Source organism: Schistocerca gregaria, chromosome 6, assembly GCF_023897955.1.
Source record: "Schistocerca gregaria isolate iqSchGreg1 chromosome 6, iqSchGreg1.2, whole genome shotgun sequence".
NCBI lineage: Eukaryota > Metazoa > Arthropoda > Insecta > Orthoptera > Acrididae > Schistocerca > Schistocerca gregaria.
Window position 1 is genome coordinate 453,468,615 of NC_064925.1, and position 16,550 is coordinate 453,485,164.

General features: G+C 38.8%; 2 protein-coding genes across 3 annotated transcripts in view; both read left to right on the forward strand.

The window, feature by feature from the left end:
* LOC126278353 (uncharacterized) overlaps nucleotides 1–16,550 on the forward strand; it is a 138,950-nt gene that overhangs the window by 46,480 nt on the left and 75,920 nt on the right. For both annotated transcript variants that reach the window (XM_049978408.1, XM_049978409.1), the window contains exon 12: nucleotides 4,815–5,028. In XM_049978408.1, the coding sequence (XP_049834365.1) occupies nucleotides 4,815–5,028 (214 nt within the window). The remainder of the gene's footprint in view (nucleotides 1–4,814; nucleotides 5,029–16,550) is intronic.
* LOC126278354 (uncharacterized) lies at nucleotides 8,781–9,485 on the forward strand. Its single transcript, XM_049978410.1, has 2 exons — nucleotides 8,781–9,132; nucleotides 9,237–9,485. Exons 1-2 carry the CDS (start codon nucleotides 8,982–8,984, stop codon nucleotides 9,443–9,445), a joined length of 360 nt encoding a protein of 119 aa, XP_049834367.1. The 5' UTR covers nucleotides 8,781–8,981; the 3' UTR covers nucleotides 9,446–9,485.

The window sequence follows — 16,550 nt, forward strand, 5'->3', positions numbered from 1 at the left end:
GAAGTTGGATCTGTACAGCAATTTTTTTTAAGGGGAAAAAAAAAACTGTTACTTTGTGGCCTGATACCTCTCCACTGATACAACTCCTTACCACCTTTCCCACGGTGGTATTCTGCCACCCACCAAATCTACACAATATCCTACTCCATCTCTGCACAACACTTGGTCTCAACCTCTTGCGTCGTGGGTCATATCCCTGTAGTAGACATAGATGCAAGACCTGTTACATACATCCTCATACCACTACCTAGTGCAGTCTGATCACAAGAATCACCTATCCCATCAAAGGTAGGACTGTCTGTGAAAGGAGGTGTGTGATCTATTAATTAAGCTACCATCATTGTGCTGCATGCTATGTAGGCACGACAACCAACACACGGTCTGTTATATGAATGGGTGCTGTCAGACTGTCACCAAGAAACAGCTGCACCACCCAGTTGCTGAGCATGTGCTGCCCAACTCAACGGTCTTAATTGTAGTGACTGCTCCACAGCCCATGCCATCTGGGGATCCTTTTTACCAATGCCAGCTTTTCTGATTTGCACAGGTGGGAACTCTCCATGCAATATGTCCTATATTCCTTTAACCCTGTCATTGTCCTTTACCCTCCTATCCACTTCCCTGGTCCCACTCGAGCCCTATACAGCCCTTTATTCCAACCACATCCGCAGCCGTTTCTACTTACCTCCTTTCCCCTGCTCCCTCCCCACCACATCCCTGTATGCTTCCTCAAGCAGCACTTTACTATTGCCCACACGTACCCTGTTATCCCCCCCCCCCCTCCCTCCTCCCTTCTGCAACCTTCTTCTTGTTCCCATCACTCAGATTGCTTCTCCCATCATGAACAGTTGCTTGCTGTCTAATCTTGGCAGCCTGAGACAGTATTGTGTGTGTGAGCAGCATTTGAATATAATTCAGAAGTCCTTTTGGCCGAAAGCTTACTTGAATATTCTTTTTGTTGTGCCTGTTTGTGAGTCAACATCTCCATTGTGTGATGAGTAGCAATCTTATCATTATCATGATACAGGGTGCACATGACTTAGGCCAACCAGAAAATCCGGGAAAAACCCGGGAATTTTTCATAATTTTAGATTTTAGTTATGTTTTTGTAATTTTGACTGGTAAAAATCGATTCTCTAACAAAGAATGTTACTGTATACTGCTATGGAGAATAATACTGCAGCAATAAATTATAAATGAGAGAAAAAAATAACACTTTAGTTGCAAAGGAAATGCGCCATTTACAACAACAAATCACCATGCACGCACAAGCCTCTGCAAACAGCAAAAATATGTCAAATTGGGCGAAGACTATGTAATATTTCATAAATGTAAACTGCTTTCTATGAGAGTGACGTCACAACTGTTTACATTAGGTCCATTTGAGCAGTTGCCAGCGGGCTAATGCACATGCGCAGTTTACTGGACTCGGATTCGGGAGAACGACGGTTCATGGATGGATGGATATGGTGGATATGGGCGCTCAACAGTGGACGACGGTTCAATCCCGTCTCCAGCCATCCTGATTTAGATTTTCCGTGATTTCCCTAAATCGTTTCAGGCAAATGCCGGGATGGTTCCTTTGAAAGGGCACGGCCGATTTCCTTCCCAATCCTTCCCCAACCCGAGCTTGCGCGCCATCTCTAATGACCTCGTTGTTGACGGGATGTTAAACACTAACCACCGCCGCCATGACCACCACCACCACCACATGCGCAGTTGACTCGCATATGAGCAGTGCAGTCTCCCACTTCTGGCTACTTGACGTGTGGCTGTTAGCTGTATCGGCAGTAGCAACAAGCAGCCAGATCATAATGAGAAAAATTTTTCTCGCTCACCCTAGCTACCAGATTCGCGCATGCACAGAGTTGTCTGAGTTATACTAGGGAGGGTGGTAGTCTCCACATGACCAGTGTTTGCGTTAAGTGATTTCACTGTTTCCTCTTCGTTTACAGCTCCTACGTCAAATGAAAACAAAACAGATTTCTGTGGCCGGGAGCTATCAAGTGAATTAAAATAAATCCACATAATTAAGGAAGGCAAAAATATATTATTAGTTTCAGTTTTCTGATTTTATTTTGTTTTATTTCCAAGTTCTTAGCAGCCAAGCATTAATTGCCTTGCAGAACAATGCTAAAGAAATTTGGCTTTATTAATCTTTTCCGCTGAGGCAGTCAATTTATTTGAAACTAAGTGGCCGGCTGGAGTCGTCGAGCATTCTAGGCACTACAGCCTGGAACTGCGCAAGCCCTATGGTTGCAGGTTCGAATCCTGCCTCGGGCATGGATGTGTGTGATGTCCTTAGGTTAGTTAGGTTTAAGTAGTTCTAAGTTCTAGGGGACTGATGACCTCAGAAGTTAAGTCCCATAGTGCTCAGAGCCATTTGAACCATTTTGAAACCAAGTGTTTCATTCCACAGTATTGGCTAGTTCCAATTGTTCGCTGTATTTCAAGTGCACATTTTCATCTTCTGCCATGTATACCATTTTGCCATAATAAAGACCCAAACATTAGATAGTACAGTACTGGTACTCCAAGAAAATTTACATCCCAAAAACCACACTGTAAAGCTTAATATCAGGTGGGACCTACTTCATTGTGAATCTGGTCAAACCAGTGTGCATTTTAAGCCGAATTATGCACTTTGGTATGGCTTACAAAAGTCCAATGCTCTTGGAGTATCCTCTGATGTCCTGTTTCTTTTATGGCATAATGTAAGATCTCTTAATGCTTTATGCATACGAACATGCAGGCTTCCTACATCACTGCAACTATGCACGCGCAATAATGCCTGTTTTCTGGTGCTCTTTGGCAACTGCTAAATCAAACCTGTTCCTAACAGTCTCGGGATAGTATTGCGAATGGTGGTTTGAAAAGTGTTATTTTCAAAGTAAATTTCCTTTTGCACAAGATGAATTGTGTTACTTGTGAGAAAGTGGGATGAATTTCTTAAATCACTGGGCATTGGGCCTCGTTTAAAACTGAACGCTGAGGACAAGCCACTTAGAAGAATTTTGAGCCCAGATTTTAAATTTTCTGGAACATTTGTGTGATGTATCTTAAAGTATAACACATACACAAAAAGATTAGCCTCTCTTGTAGCTTTTTAATCTTGGAGGCCAATATTGTATGTGAAAGCTTAGCTTTTCTTGTAGCTACACTATGTATGCTAGCATGAACCATTAACTTTTCCTTATGGTGTGTTCGCGTTACATAATAGTTATCTGGCTTTTGGTTGCTTACAACAGGTGTTCTATGCTCAGAATATTTGCTGTCATCGGCTGGCCAGATATGATTGGTTTACAAAAGGGCATCGCAATCTCGATTTCAACTCGGAAACTAACGTGCTGTGTTTGGTGCAATTTGAATTTATACTTTTGTAATACAAAAATACGCAGCGTATATGTTGCTGCACATCAAAGATCTTTCAAAACTTCTCCTTATTTCATCAAAGGTCTTTCCAAAAAATGGTGTCTTTATGTCCACATAAGATAAAGAAAGGAATGGTTGACCACAAACAAGTTAGCAACTCCCCTCTGAGAGACCTGTGTGCACTCAAAGATGATGACGATATGCATCTGGTGGCACAGCGACGGTTTGGTTTACTACAAATTGCTTCTCTGAGGTGTAACAACTGAGATGTCTAGCACATAATCCCAAGAACAAAGACCCAGATTACTGTGAAGTGATGCTACTCCGTGAGAATGCCCGCCTGCATTCTGCTAGACTGACCAAAAACACTATACAGGAATTGGTTTGAGAAAGTCATTATGCACACACTTTATTCACCTGATCTTGTGCCCTCAGATTTTCACCTTTTCCATTATTCATTGAAGAATCTCTGAGGAACTTTCTTTCCGGATGAAAATGTGCTCCGAACACGGTTTGATGAGTTCTTCGCCTCAAAACCACGTGTCTTGTACAATTGCGGAATCTAACAGTTACTCCAGTGTTGGCACACTGTTGTAAATAATGAAGGAGAATATATTATTGATGCTTAATGTGTCTGTTATGTGGATAGAATTTAATAAGCTTCTGGAAAAACACTATGAACTTACACAGCAACCTATTAACACTCTGTTGTTAGGAGGAATTTATTGTGATGCTGATGGGAGGAGGGGGGGGGGGGGGGGGAGGGGCGGGCAACAGAGTTGCTCCCCGTTAGGAATAGACAAAAGTTCTCAAACAGCAGTCATGCAGAATTAAACTCACTTCAGTCTCTCTCCGCATCCAGTACACTGTAAATAGAATTACTGACTTCAGGAAGCTGTCAGTACATTTTCACTTTATCAGTTAGTAAACAAGGAAATTAGATGGCATATGAGGTTCTGTGAAAAGAAAATCCAATATATCCTCTTCAAGAGAGAGGAAGCAGTGTCAGACATATTTATTTAAAAAAATTGAGTTAAGATGATCACTATTAACAAAGTGTATAATGGAGCTAATTTTGTTACATTGAGGCTATTTTCCGACTGTTACAATTTTAAAATATATAGCAGAACTGTTTGGAAATCCTAGATTTCTTCCAGATTATCAGTGCTTGGTGCAAGAATTGGTGAGATATTTAAATAATGCTGTACTCTATATTGTAAGTTATTAGGAATCACATTTCCTTATTAGATATGTATTTTTCAGTACTGTGAGGTTCATTGTGTAGTTATATTGTAATGAAACGTGACCTGCTCAGTCAACAATTGTTCGACCATTACAAGGTAATATTCCATTTTCAGAATGGTATCTAGAAGTGCTCTGGAATCATTTGTACTTGTTCTTGATGTCTAAAAATGTACAATTTACTATTTCTTGCATTTCAGCACCCTAAAATTCCACAGAAGCCGCAGTAGACTTTTATTGACTGGAACACCTTTACAGAATGATATTAATGAATTGTGGGCATTGCTAAGGTTTGTGTTGCCCAAAATATTTCCTGAAGAAAATCTACTTGAGGATTACCTCAAGGTTTCTGACTTTCAAGGAAATGCTGAGATGGAGGAGGATAAAAGATCGATTATCAATAAAGTGCACCAGGTTAGTGTGTTTCATAGAGTTGAGTATTTCATTGTTGATAGAATCCTAATATTGCATTTGTCAGTTCCTTCAGTGTAATTGCAGTAGAATCTCGATTAACTGTCGCTTTTGGAACCATAAGGTGCTAAATATGCTAAAAATATTGCTTAATCAAAGGTGAATGGAACAAGTCACTTATAGATCTCAAAACAATGTAATAAATCAAAATTAACTAAAATCAGACAATGGGAAATCCAGGATGGAATGTAACAATATTATGAAAAGGAAAGTTGTCACAGATAGGCACAACAAAAAGACTATCACAAATAAAGCCTTCATCAAAAATAGATGACACACACACACACACACACACACACACACACACACACACACACACACACACACTGGCTGACTGACTGCAGTCTCAGGCAACTATTTTGTGTGTGTGTGTGTGTGTGTGTGTGTGTGTGTGTGTGTGTGTGTGTGTGTGTGTGTGGTCTGTTTTTGATGAAGGCTTTATTTGTGACAGTCTTTTTGTTGTGCCTATCTGTGACTCAGCATCTCCATCATATGGTGAGTGGCAACTTTCCGTTTCATAATAAAATTAAGTAAAGGAATTAAATTTCTAATAAAGAGAAAAGAAAACAAAACCGTACACATTGAAAAGCCACTTAGTGTAAAGTTTTGTGTGTGTGTGTGTGTGTGTGTGTGTGTGTGTGTGTGTGTGTGTCAATTTCTTAAACCCTGAATTCGTGGCAGCATATTTCACTTATTTGCTACAGTATATTCATGAAGTCTCTAATGCATCCTTTGATGCAGATTGGCTGATCTTTTCTTCTTCCTTTCCTTCATCATCTGATTCCTCTTGCTCAATATAAGGCTGCTGCAAAACAAGAATGATGTCCTGATCCTCTCCATTGATGACAGCAGCGATGTCACCTTCTGCTAACCACTCCTCAACATCAGCAGGCTATATATCATTTTGAAGAGATTGTAAATCAGTGACTAAATCTGCAGTATATGGCTTGTTTCTGGGAGTTCTTACTCTTGATTTAGGTTAGGACACCTTCTTCCATGATTTTCGTTGAGTGATTTTATTAAGTTCTGATAAATTTTCAGTTTCATAAACTTAAATAACACTCGGAAAATTTTAAAACATTTAGTTGATTTTATTATATTGAAGGAAGGAGAACCTGAAACAGCTGAAGCAATAAAAAACGACGAGTGTGCTTTTAAATTGTTGAAATTACTAAACATAAATGGCAGACATAATCATTAAATTGCAGTCTCACCACCTCTCCTCAGTTCAATGATATTACATTTAAGATTAACAAAAACTAAGATATACCCAACAAGCTTCTCAAAGCGATGGATCCAGGAGTTCTCCAAATAAACTTGCTTTGGTGGTGATGAAGTTGATGCATGAAGTTAAATATAACTTTAATGTGCCTCAATGACGTACCCCCCCACCCCACCCCGTCACCCCCCCATCCCTCCCTCCACCCCCCGGATACACAAACTGGTAACTGGAATGGAATTTGATTACTGCTGGACAGCAAGTATTTCAGGCAGAGTAACTCGGCAGCAGCTGTTGCCAGAGCTATACATTCTGCCTCTGTAGAGGACAGAGCAACACTAGTAAGTTTCTATGTTGCCAAACACATCGTGTTTCCAAAAAATTGTAGGCCTAACAAATAATGTAAGATAGATCTTGTCTGCCATTTTGTTCCAGTTTGCATCAGCATAGGCTGGAAGAACTTCATGAGTTCCTTTTTTATGATGTAGTTTCATATTATTGTTTCCTTTGATATACCTCAAAACTCTTTTTCAAGCATCTACAGTGTTCTTCTGATGGATTGTTTGTTATCTGCTCAAGAATTTTTGACCACAGCGCAAAAATTTGCAGTTTGACTTCTGTAGTTGTCTTTACTGGATTACATCTTGAATGTTGAATCGTTGTGGAAACTTCTTCAAATATGACGGTTGGTCAATACATTTCTCCTTTTTTCCTTGAAACCTCGATTACCAAGAATGATTGTGGTTCTCCCAATATCTTTATTTTAAACATCTATTTTAATGTAAATTTCAGTCTGTCTATTTCCTCTCTATTATTTACTGCTGTCAGAATGTCATCAACATAGAGCACTATGGAAATGACAAGTTCCTTTAAAATTGTATAGTAAAGACAGTTATCTGCTTCTGACTGAGTGAATCTTACAGAGATAAAAAATGTGTGAATAGAATGATGCCATGTTACTGGTGCTTGCTTTAAGCCATATAAAGACCTCTGTCAACTGCAAACCAAACCAGTTACGTCTTTCAGATCTTCAGGAAAAGCCACTCCTTCAGGAATAACATGTACATTTCTTCCTTGAGCAATAAATGAAGAAAAGCCTCGGCAACATCAGATTGTTGCAGAACCATTCCTTGTTGGATTGTAACAACTAGCATCATTCTAACAGTTGCAAGCTGAGCCACTGGTGCATATATTTCCTTGTAGTCAAACCCCTTTTTCTGTGAACATCCTTCAGCCACAAGTCCAGCCTTGTTGCTTATGATATTTACATCCTTGCCCATCAGTCTGAACACCCACTTACTGCTGATGGCCTTTGTTCCAGGGGGTAATTTAACAAAGAGCCAAGTCTTGTTTTCCTTTGTAGGAGATCTTATCTTCACAAGTAGCAATTTCCTTGTAGCTTTTTGGTATGTCTTCGACAAATGATTCAGCATTCAGTGCAAGAACAGCATATTCAACTGGAGGGTTCCTCTTCCTGGTAGAATGTCTAACAGCTTCCTTTTCAGTTTACTCTTCATCAGTGGTCAATTCCTGCACAGGTTCTCGAATCCAGTCCTCAATTGGTATGCTTTTAAGGTCAGATCTTCCTTCACGGGGAACAATGTTCCTTCCTGTGACTGTTTTTCCTGCCTCTGGACACCAAAGTCTTAGCCGTTAGGACAATTACCAGTAATGTAGCACTTCAAGGTCAGACTTCCCCTCTCTCAATTCCTATGGTACCAGGAGATAGGCAATACATCCAGATACCTTCAGGTTACTCAAGTCAGCTTTCTCATTGTACCACAAAGCTGCAGGAACATTTCCTTCCAAAGCCGCTGTAGGACTTGGAGGTATATGGGAGTGCAAACAGCTGCTGACTAGAATGTCTACTTTAATTCACATTGAAGTAAGAAACAGAGAGCTTTTTCACATTTTGCTGAGGAGCGTATCCGATTTTAAACTCAAACCCTATTTCTTGTTCTCCAAAAAATTGCTTCAACTTGTTCAATATGCAGTCATGACCACAGTCACAGCACAGTGTGCTGATCTTCAAGTTGAAATGATCTGTAGCCATGGCATGAAACATCTTCAGCTACACTTAGATTCCAATGTGTAGGCCACTGTGAAAAATGTTGAGTCATCAATCCAAGTGACTACATACTGCCAAATGATTCCCATGATATCCCACACAGGTCACTGTGATCAGCTCAAGAGGTCTGATGACATGTTTCCTAGTCTGAGAGTATCACAGCTGTGATTGTTTTCCTTGGCAGGTTCTGAATGTCATTCCGTGGGGATTGAAGTGTCCTGTTCCATACCATCAAATTGTGACTGAAGGTGTTTAATGCTATCATAACTCAAATGCCCTATCTGCTTTGCCACAGTTCCGCATTACTTTGAGCTGAAGCAGCTGACAAAGCTTTAACACTTAGGCGCCGACACCTGTAAAATACGGGCGTGCGCAGCCTGCCCGCAAGTCTGGCGCCCGTAATTTTACGGGTGTGAGTTCTTGTTCTTCCCCTTCCTTCCTTTGTTTGTTCTTATGGCTCCCACTTGTCTGGGAGGCACTGCATGGACTGTAGTTCAAGTATTGGTCACTAGGTGGTGTGGGCATGCTGTGGAAGGGTGTGTTTCCCTTTTCATTTGTCGTTTTTTGTGAGCGCCGATTTTTTTCCTGCGCGGTCTCAGTAGCGTCAACATGGCGAAGCGTGGCGTGACGGACGAAGAAATTGCTCGCAAGTTACATCGTGATTTAGAAGAAAGTGACATTGATTTGTCAGAGGAAGATATTGTAGATGACTCTGATGATGATGATGTGGACTATGTTCAAGAAGAAGTTGGCAGTTCAGGTAAAGAATTCTGACAACAAAACATGTATAATTTTTGTTCAGATTTTCACTGATAAAACACTCAGTAATGATGATTTTATTTGCAAATATTACTCTTCTGATAGATTCAGAAGAGGAGAGCAGGTATCCATGCACTTCAGCAGCAAGTAATCCCATTGATATTGTGCCTGAAGAACGAGCGAGACTGACGGCAAGGAGGATCCGAGACCTGCGCATCGCACCGATTCTGAGGAAGGTTGGACGACTACTGATCGTGCACCAGATATCGATCTATTCTCACGACAATCTGGAATATGCAATGTTGTCAGTTTAGACCAGAACAGTGCACCTCTTGAATTTTTCTCATCTTTCCTGACAGACAGTATGGTGAAACATACAAAGGAACAAACTATTCTGTATGCTGAACAATGCATCAGGAAATTACGAAGCACAAATTCCCTTTCACCCACCTGCTCATTATCAAAGTGGAAAGGAGTTATACTTATGGAAATAAGGAAGTTTCTGGCAATTGTAGTCAATCTGTGTGTAAGTGTGAGGCCATGTATACGAGAGCACTGGTCCGAGAACCTTGTTGTTTCGTGTAATTTCTGTCCAAACATCTTGAGCCGTGACAGATTTCTTTCTATTTTGAGAAACTTCCACATTAGTGATAATTCCCTAGCTAAGAGGAAAGGAGAAACTTGCTATGACCCACTGCACAAGGTGAGACCCATCCTAGATAATGTGTGTGCTAATTTCCAGCATGCGTATACACTATCTCAAAAAATTACAATAGATGAAGGCATGTGTAAATTTTGAGGTCGTGTGTATTTCAAACAGTACATGCCCCAAAAACCAAATAAATACAGTATCAAACTGTACATGTTATCCAAATATGGCACTGGTTACTTCTGGAATTTCTCTGTTTACTCGGGTGAAAGGTCTGACACAGTGACTCTGGTAAAGACATTGCTTGCAAATCTGTCACGAAAAGGCTACACTTTGTTTACGGACAGATTCTACACAAGTCCAATACTTGCTTCAGAACTGGAAGCTGCAAAAACTGCTCTTGTGGGAACAACAAGAAAGTCTTGGCAGGCATTGCCTCGTGCTATAAAAGATCCGAACCTTCAGCGAGGTGAACTTATTTTCAGGCGTAAAGGAAAAGAAGTGTGCATATGATATGTACAAGACACACTGCTGAGATCGTCACTTTCACTGATCAGAGAGGAAGAGAGAAGTCAAAGCCAGCCTGTGTAGTGGACTACAATAAAAACAAGTTTGGTTGTTGACTTATCAGATCAGTGATTGTCATACGGCGCATTTGAACATCGAACTGTGAAGTGGTGGAGAAAGTTGGCATTCCATATTATACTATTGGTGAATGTAAATACCAGAATATTATATAATAAGGTTACTGGAAAACACCTTACATCTCACTTCATGACTGTTATCTGTGCAGATCTTGCACAAAGCAAAGATGTTGAACCCCAACCTGGTGCATCTGGACTCTCAAGACTATCAACTGTAAATCATTTCCTGGAAAAGATTGAGGCAGAAGTAGGTAAGAAATAGAAACAAAAACAGTGTGTAGTGTGTTCTCTGATAGGAAAAAAACTGACTGGAGAAATGTGGCGAAAAGACACAAGCTACCATTGTAGTGAATGTAAAGTAGCATTGTGGAAAATGCCGTGCTTCAAAATTTACCACACAAATAGCAAAATTGCATCCTGAAATAGTTACAGGAAGTTACTGCAGATAAGACATACGGTATCCATCATTATTACAATTTTATAACAAAAATTCCTTCTAGAAAATACAGTGAATGTACCTTTGACCAATTTTTCCTTTTTTCAAAAACAATGTTATAACAATAATGCTTGACAAAAGTATGTATTATGTCAAGAGAAAGGTATTATGTATGGTTTTAAACAAGAAAGTCTAGGTCATTCAATAAGAGTAATTTTACTGCTATAAACTGAAACCTTTAATGAATTGTAGTAGTTTAAAATAAGTTAAAATCAGCCAGGCTTTATGGTAGACACCCGCACGCAATGGCTCAGGACCCAAAGTGTTAAACATTGCAAAAAATTTAAAAACTTGTAGCTGAGATTCAGTCATATTCACAATGGAAATTGTTTTTTCTTTTTAACTAAACATTGAGCTTTTCCGAATGTGATACTAAAACAATTCATTTCCAATTTTGTAACTGACATCAAATTATAACTAAGATCAGGTGCAGATAAAATGACTTTAATTGTTATCTGAATTTGCTTTCCTTTTAGAACACTAGGACTTTAATTACTCCTTTTACTCTAGTGCCCAGAAAAATGCCTGAATTAGCTAATTTAACTTAAATTTGTTGTTCCAGGTTTTTTTTAATTAGTGAGAGGTATCTTTCTGTTAATTAAGTGTTGCATTGCTCCAGAGTTCAAGAATCAGTTTACATTGTTCAGTGATTGAGCTACACTTGACGTTCCAAAACAAAAACCATATTCCTCTTTGACATTAGCTACGATCACAGAGTTGCTGGCTCCGTGTCAGCAGTTAGTGCTTTTGTGACCAGGCTTTCCACAAGGATCACAAGTAAAGTTGAATGAGTTCATCAAAGTACCTTGCTGATTTCTTGTTTTGCTGGCATCTGATGAATCTTTTTTTTTTTTGAGTTTGGAAAGCTATAGGAGGTGCTGTGTAATAATTTTTGTTTTTCCCAATGACTCCCTTCCACCTAGACTCTTCATAATAGCCTATATTCCACGAAGCTTAGCATCAAGTATTTCATAGACAACGTTTCAACTGCAAGAGACCACCACAATGTATTCTGCAGGCATCTTTAAAAGTAGATGGCACATAATGCCATTTTTAACAGTAGCTCCAATTGAATGTGTATCTCGAATCAATTTATCAAACTTTCAGAAAGTGATTGACTATTGTATTACTTATTGCATTGTATTTCATAATTGAGTGCTTTCTCAGCAAAAGTTGACTAATAATTCCTTCTCTCTCTAATGTATTGCACAGAAATGCACATATATCAAAAGGGGGTTACTTTCACCGTCACATATTCCAAGTGACAGTCGGCAGTGCGTTCAATGAGACATAAGTTTGCAATATTGTTTAGACAGTTCTGCCTGTCATGTTTCCTTTGTGGCATGCTGCGTGTCTCCGTCTCTGTCCATAGATTACACTATTGTGAAATAATTCACTGGCACAAATAGGAAGAGTTCCACTTCCTTGAAGAGTTTCCACCCTGAATTTCCAGTTGTTGAAATTTGTTCCATCGAGTAAAGGAGTAAAATGTTTTCTCTCTTCAGTTGCCATCTTGAAAAACTTGTAGGTGAGAGGCCACTCATGGCTAGGTATTTTATTACAAATTCAGTTTTTAAAAAAACCTGGACCCATAACCTGATAAATTTTTAGTTTTTCACATTTACGTAACACTAACAAAATGTTAAACAGTTAGTTGATTTCATTAAATTGGAAAAAAAGAAACAACTGACACTACTGAGCAACGAAAGAGGCAACAAATGTGCTTTTAAATCTTTGAAATTATGTAACCTAAGCTGCAGATATAATCATTTAATTGCAGTCTCAACAACTTCTTTGCCAACCTTATAAGTTGTACATTTTATGTTGCTTCAAAAAGATCACAATTGTCTTATGTTTTCCCTAACAAAGTAATGACTCACTACTTCTTGTAATGCCATTTTAACCGCTCAGTAGCATACTGGTCCATTTATTGGGCTTTTGTCACATGGAGGGGTGGCTTGGGGTATTGTCTATCAATACACCTAAGCAGGATGGTAGGTTTTTGGTGTTGAGTAGTTTGTATAAGGCAATTATGAGGTTTGTATCCTTGGCTGAGAACCTCCTCTGGTTTTTGTCAGGATTATTGTGGGTATTGGGTCCATGAGGTACAGAAATACGCGAACTAAGAGTTGTTAAGCATAACCACTTTTTTTCTATAAAGACATTTATAATAACGTGCTTGCTACACTGACACAGTGATAACTGTGTCTGATGTCCTACCACAAAAAAATACAGATTTGTCGAGACTCCATTGCGAGCTGTAAAAGGCAAATTCTGTGTCAAAACCACGTGCATTGGAAACAGTTTTGCCTGTGCAGGTGGCCAGCGACGCAACATTACTACTGCTTGTGGGGAGCCGCTCCACGGCTGGTGTATACTGACAGCGAAGTTTGTCCTCATTCCACAATAACGCCAGCTCGCACTCATACCTGCACTTGATGGCTGCATCCAAGACTGTAACCCTTACACCGTACCCCCCAAAGAAGATGAGCTACCAAATGTGGCTCAACACGACCAGCTGGCCATCATGACTTTAGTTTTGTCAGCCCCGGTATCGGAAGACATAGCAATATTTATCTCGTTTTGCAGACACAGTAATTACTGGTACTGATGAGTGGTCTTATAAAATTGCATCTTATAATATGACGTGTGCAGTAGAAACAAGACAAATCAATAAAAGTAAGAACAACGCAATACTGACAATTAAGTATGGGTGAACAGTGCTTGTAGAGTCAAAAGACTTAGTAGCTATTTGGTGCTTGAATGAAGTTAACTCATTTTTAGTAGTCATTATATCTTCTAGGATATCCATAATTAAATCATTATCCATTGGGAAACTGGTCAGAGAATGGTTTGCATATGTTAGTATGTATGGTTTCTTATAGTAAACTGGTAAAATTCTCATTAATGGGAGCTTTGCAGTTGCATGAAAAGTAGTTGGTAATACAGAAGGCATATCAAACAGATCACATGATAAATCACAGTGAGTGACATTTAAAATTGATCCACTACCGTTTAGTTTGAGTGTGAAAGGTTGATCAGGCGTACCCGAAGTTTTACATATAAATGTGACATTGAGAGTGAATTGAAAGAATAAATTATACCTTCAGATCATCATTTAAGAAATGGCTGTTACGGATGCATAAACTTCCTTTGGCAATCATCTTGTGGAGGATTATTCATAAACAATTCTGTCTCACAGCTATACGTACTACTACCTAAAAATACTGCTGATTCTGAGCAAATTAACTTATGATTACATTTACATATATACATATGCTTATTTAGAGTTTAAAAAATATCTTAGGTCCTTACTGGTCAGTAAATAGTCCTTTAGCTGATACATGACATGAAGGCCTGCTTGTTGCAACATGATAGGGTAAGTACAAATTTTATACATTTCAAAATTATACTTGGCTGTGGCATTGGATATAGAAACAATAATCATTAATTCTTCCTCGGTCGTTGAAGATTATGTTGTAGTAAACTTGTAGCAAGCATTTAAATTACAAGAATTAACAGTATAAATCACAATAGGTGTCTCATCTAACTTACTTTCAATTATTGGTAGCATCTGTAAGAATTGTTCTGGATGCAATAGTACACTGCTTAAGCAATCATTTGAACTACTTTTTAGAGCTGTTCCTAAATCAAGACCATCAATTCTAGCATTGGGTAGACAGTCAGTAATTGTTAAAAGCAGAGTGTTTAAATGTAAGTTAGCACTCGCAGCATTCAATCCTTCAAAGAGCTTGTGAATGGTTGCGTTCATCTCGCCACGAATCATGTTGAAATGTGTAATAAATTGTTTTACAATTTGTTCGATAAAAACTATATTATTAGTAATGGCTCTTTGCATATTCCTTAATACAATTATTTCATTAGACAGGTTAATTGAATTTGTACTAGACTTGTTCAAGGGATAAAATTCCATCTGTAACATCTAATAGATCTCAACTTGTTAAAGTACCAAATACAGTACGAAGGACATTTCCTCCAAAATCTAACCAGGCATGTTTGCGCCCAATCGAGGTTTTGTGTGACAAAAGGTGCTAGTGTCTTAGGTAGCTGCCATTTCCTGCGGACTGGCTGAAATTTGTGTCTGTGGAAGTTATAACGTGTGTATAAAAATCTGTAGTTGGAATTTCGAAACTTTTTAGATTTATTGGACTTTCTACTTTATTCACTAATTTTGGTACTGATAGTGTCAAAACTGAATACACATGTGAAATTTCAATTCAGTAGTATTTATTGCAGGAAAAAAAATTGAAAAAGAATTCCAGTATTGACAGACATAAGCAAACAAATAATCTTTCTGTTTAATTCCTTTCTACATCATATTTACAAATAAAATGCAAAATAGAAGTGAATTTTAGTGTCAATGATAGTACTTGAAGCGAGGAGAGATACACAGCCCGACATTACATTCATCGCACTCAAGAAATGTATCCTTTCTTCCAGCCTTCCCTGTTAAAAAAATTTTCATCTCCAAGAACTTTTTGTTGTAGTTAATTTCTTCTTTGTTGTAATGTTGTGCAGTATGCTGGAATTTCATACTGCCATTACAATACAGCTTCCTCCACCTTTTCACTGTTTTGTATTCTAGAGCACCATAGACAGTCATTGATGAAATAGGTCCACCCCACCTTTGTGTTGATTATAATCAACAATTGCTGCAGGTTTAATTTTTTTCTATTGATTTTGTTGTTGTTGTTGTTGTTGTTGTGACGCTCAGCATTGTTGCTGTGTGTCTTGTGCTGACCATCCAAACATCTCTCTTATCCTTCCAAAGCAAAGCAAGCACATTCCCTTTGCAGCGGAAAACTTGTTCCCTTTTCTTAGCTTTGCTTCCTTTTGGCAGTCCTTTCCTGTTCTTCATTACTGTTCCACAAGACCAGTATTCTCTTTACGCAATTGTTCAGCTAACTGTACACTCTTGTAGAGATGGTTGACAAACATCTTGTATCCTTCACCCAGCAGCTTACCGGTACACTTCAAAGTTCCATATAAAACCAGTTCTGGATTCAGCAAAGTATACAGCTTCATACCATACTTGGTTAGTTTATTGGCCATATAAACCTTGAAGCCTATACTTCCCCTGAAGGAACAAAGTCCATCATAGGCTGTTACAGCTTCTCTTGGACAGTAAATACTGTGAACTTTTTCCCTTGTTGAATTGAAGTGTAACTTCATAAAGGGCATGATATCCTTTTTCACCTTTCTTCTTTGCTTGTTTGTTGCCATTGAGGTGAAACATAGATAATATATGTGTAAATCTGTTCTTTGACAAAACACGGGAGCAACAATTACAGCTGACAACCGGATCAGTGCTGTGGCCTCTCACTTATTGTCATATGCAGCAAAATAGCAACAAATAATGTCCTTTCTGCTATCATCAGAGTTCATTGTTTGAACCTTGAACTAGGCAGGAGCTTATTGTCAGACCTTAGCTTTGTGTATTGCATAAAATTTCATGGGCTGCTTCATGGCTGTTACAAGAGCACTGCCAAAGAAATATGAGTACATCTAAAGGTTTGCTTGATTCATTCATCAAGTGCTCCATTGTGTTTCACTTCATGAGGACCTGGGTACACAGCTATGCCAGGAATTTCATGTGCTTTGGTCCAGTC

Bases quoted from the DNA above. Each gene is read 5' to 3' on its own strand.
- LOC126278354 (XM_049978410.1), top strand. From the start codon at position 8,982: ATGGCGAAGCGTGGCGTGACGGACGAAGAAATTGCTCGCAAGTTACAT. The intron at 9,133-9,236 runs GTAAAGAATTCT...CTCTTCTGATAG, and splicing joins AGAAGAAGTTGGCAGTTCAG to ATTCAGAAGAGGAGAGCAGG.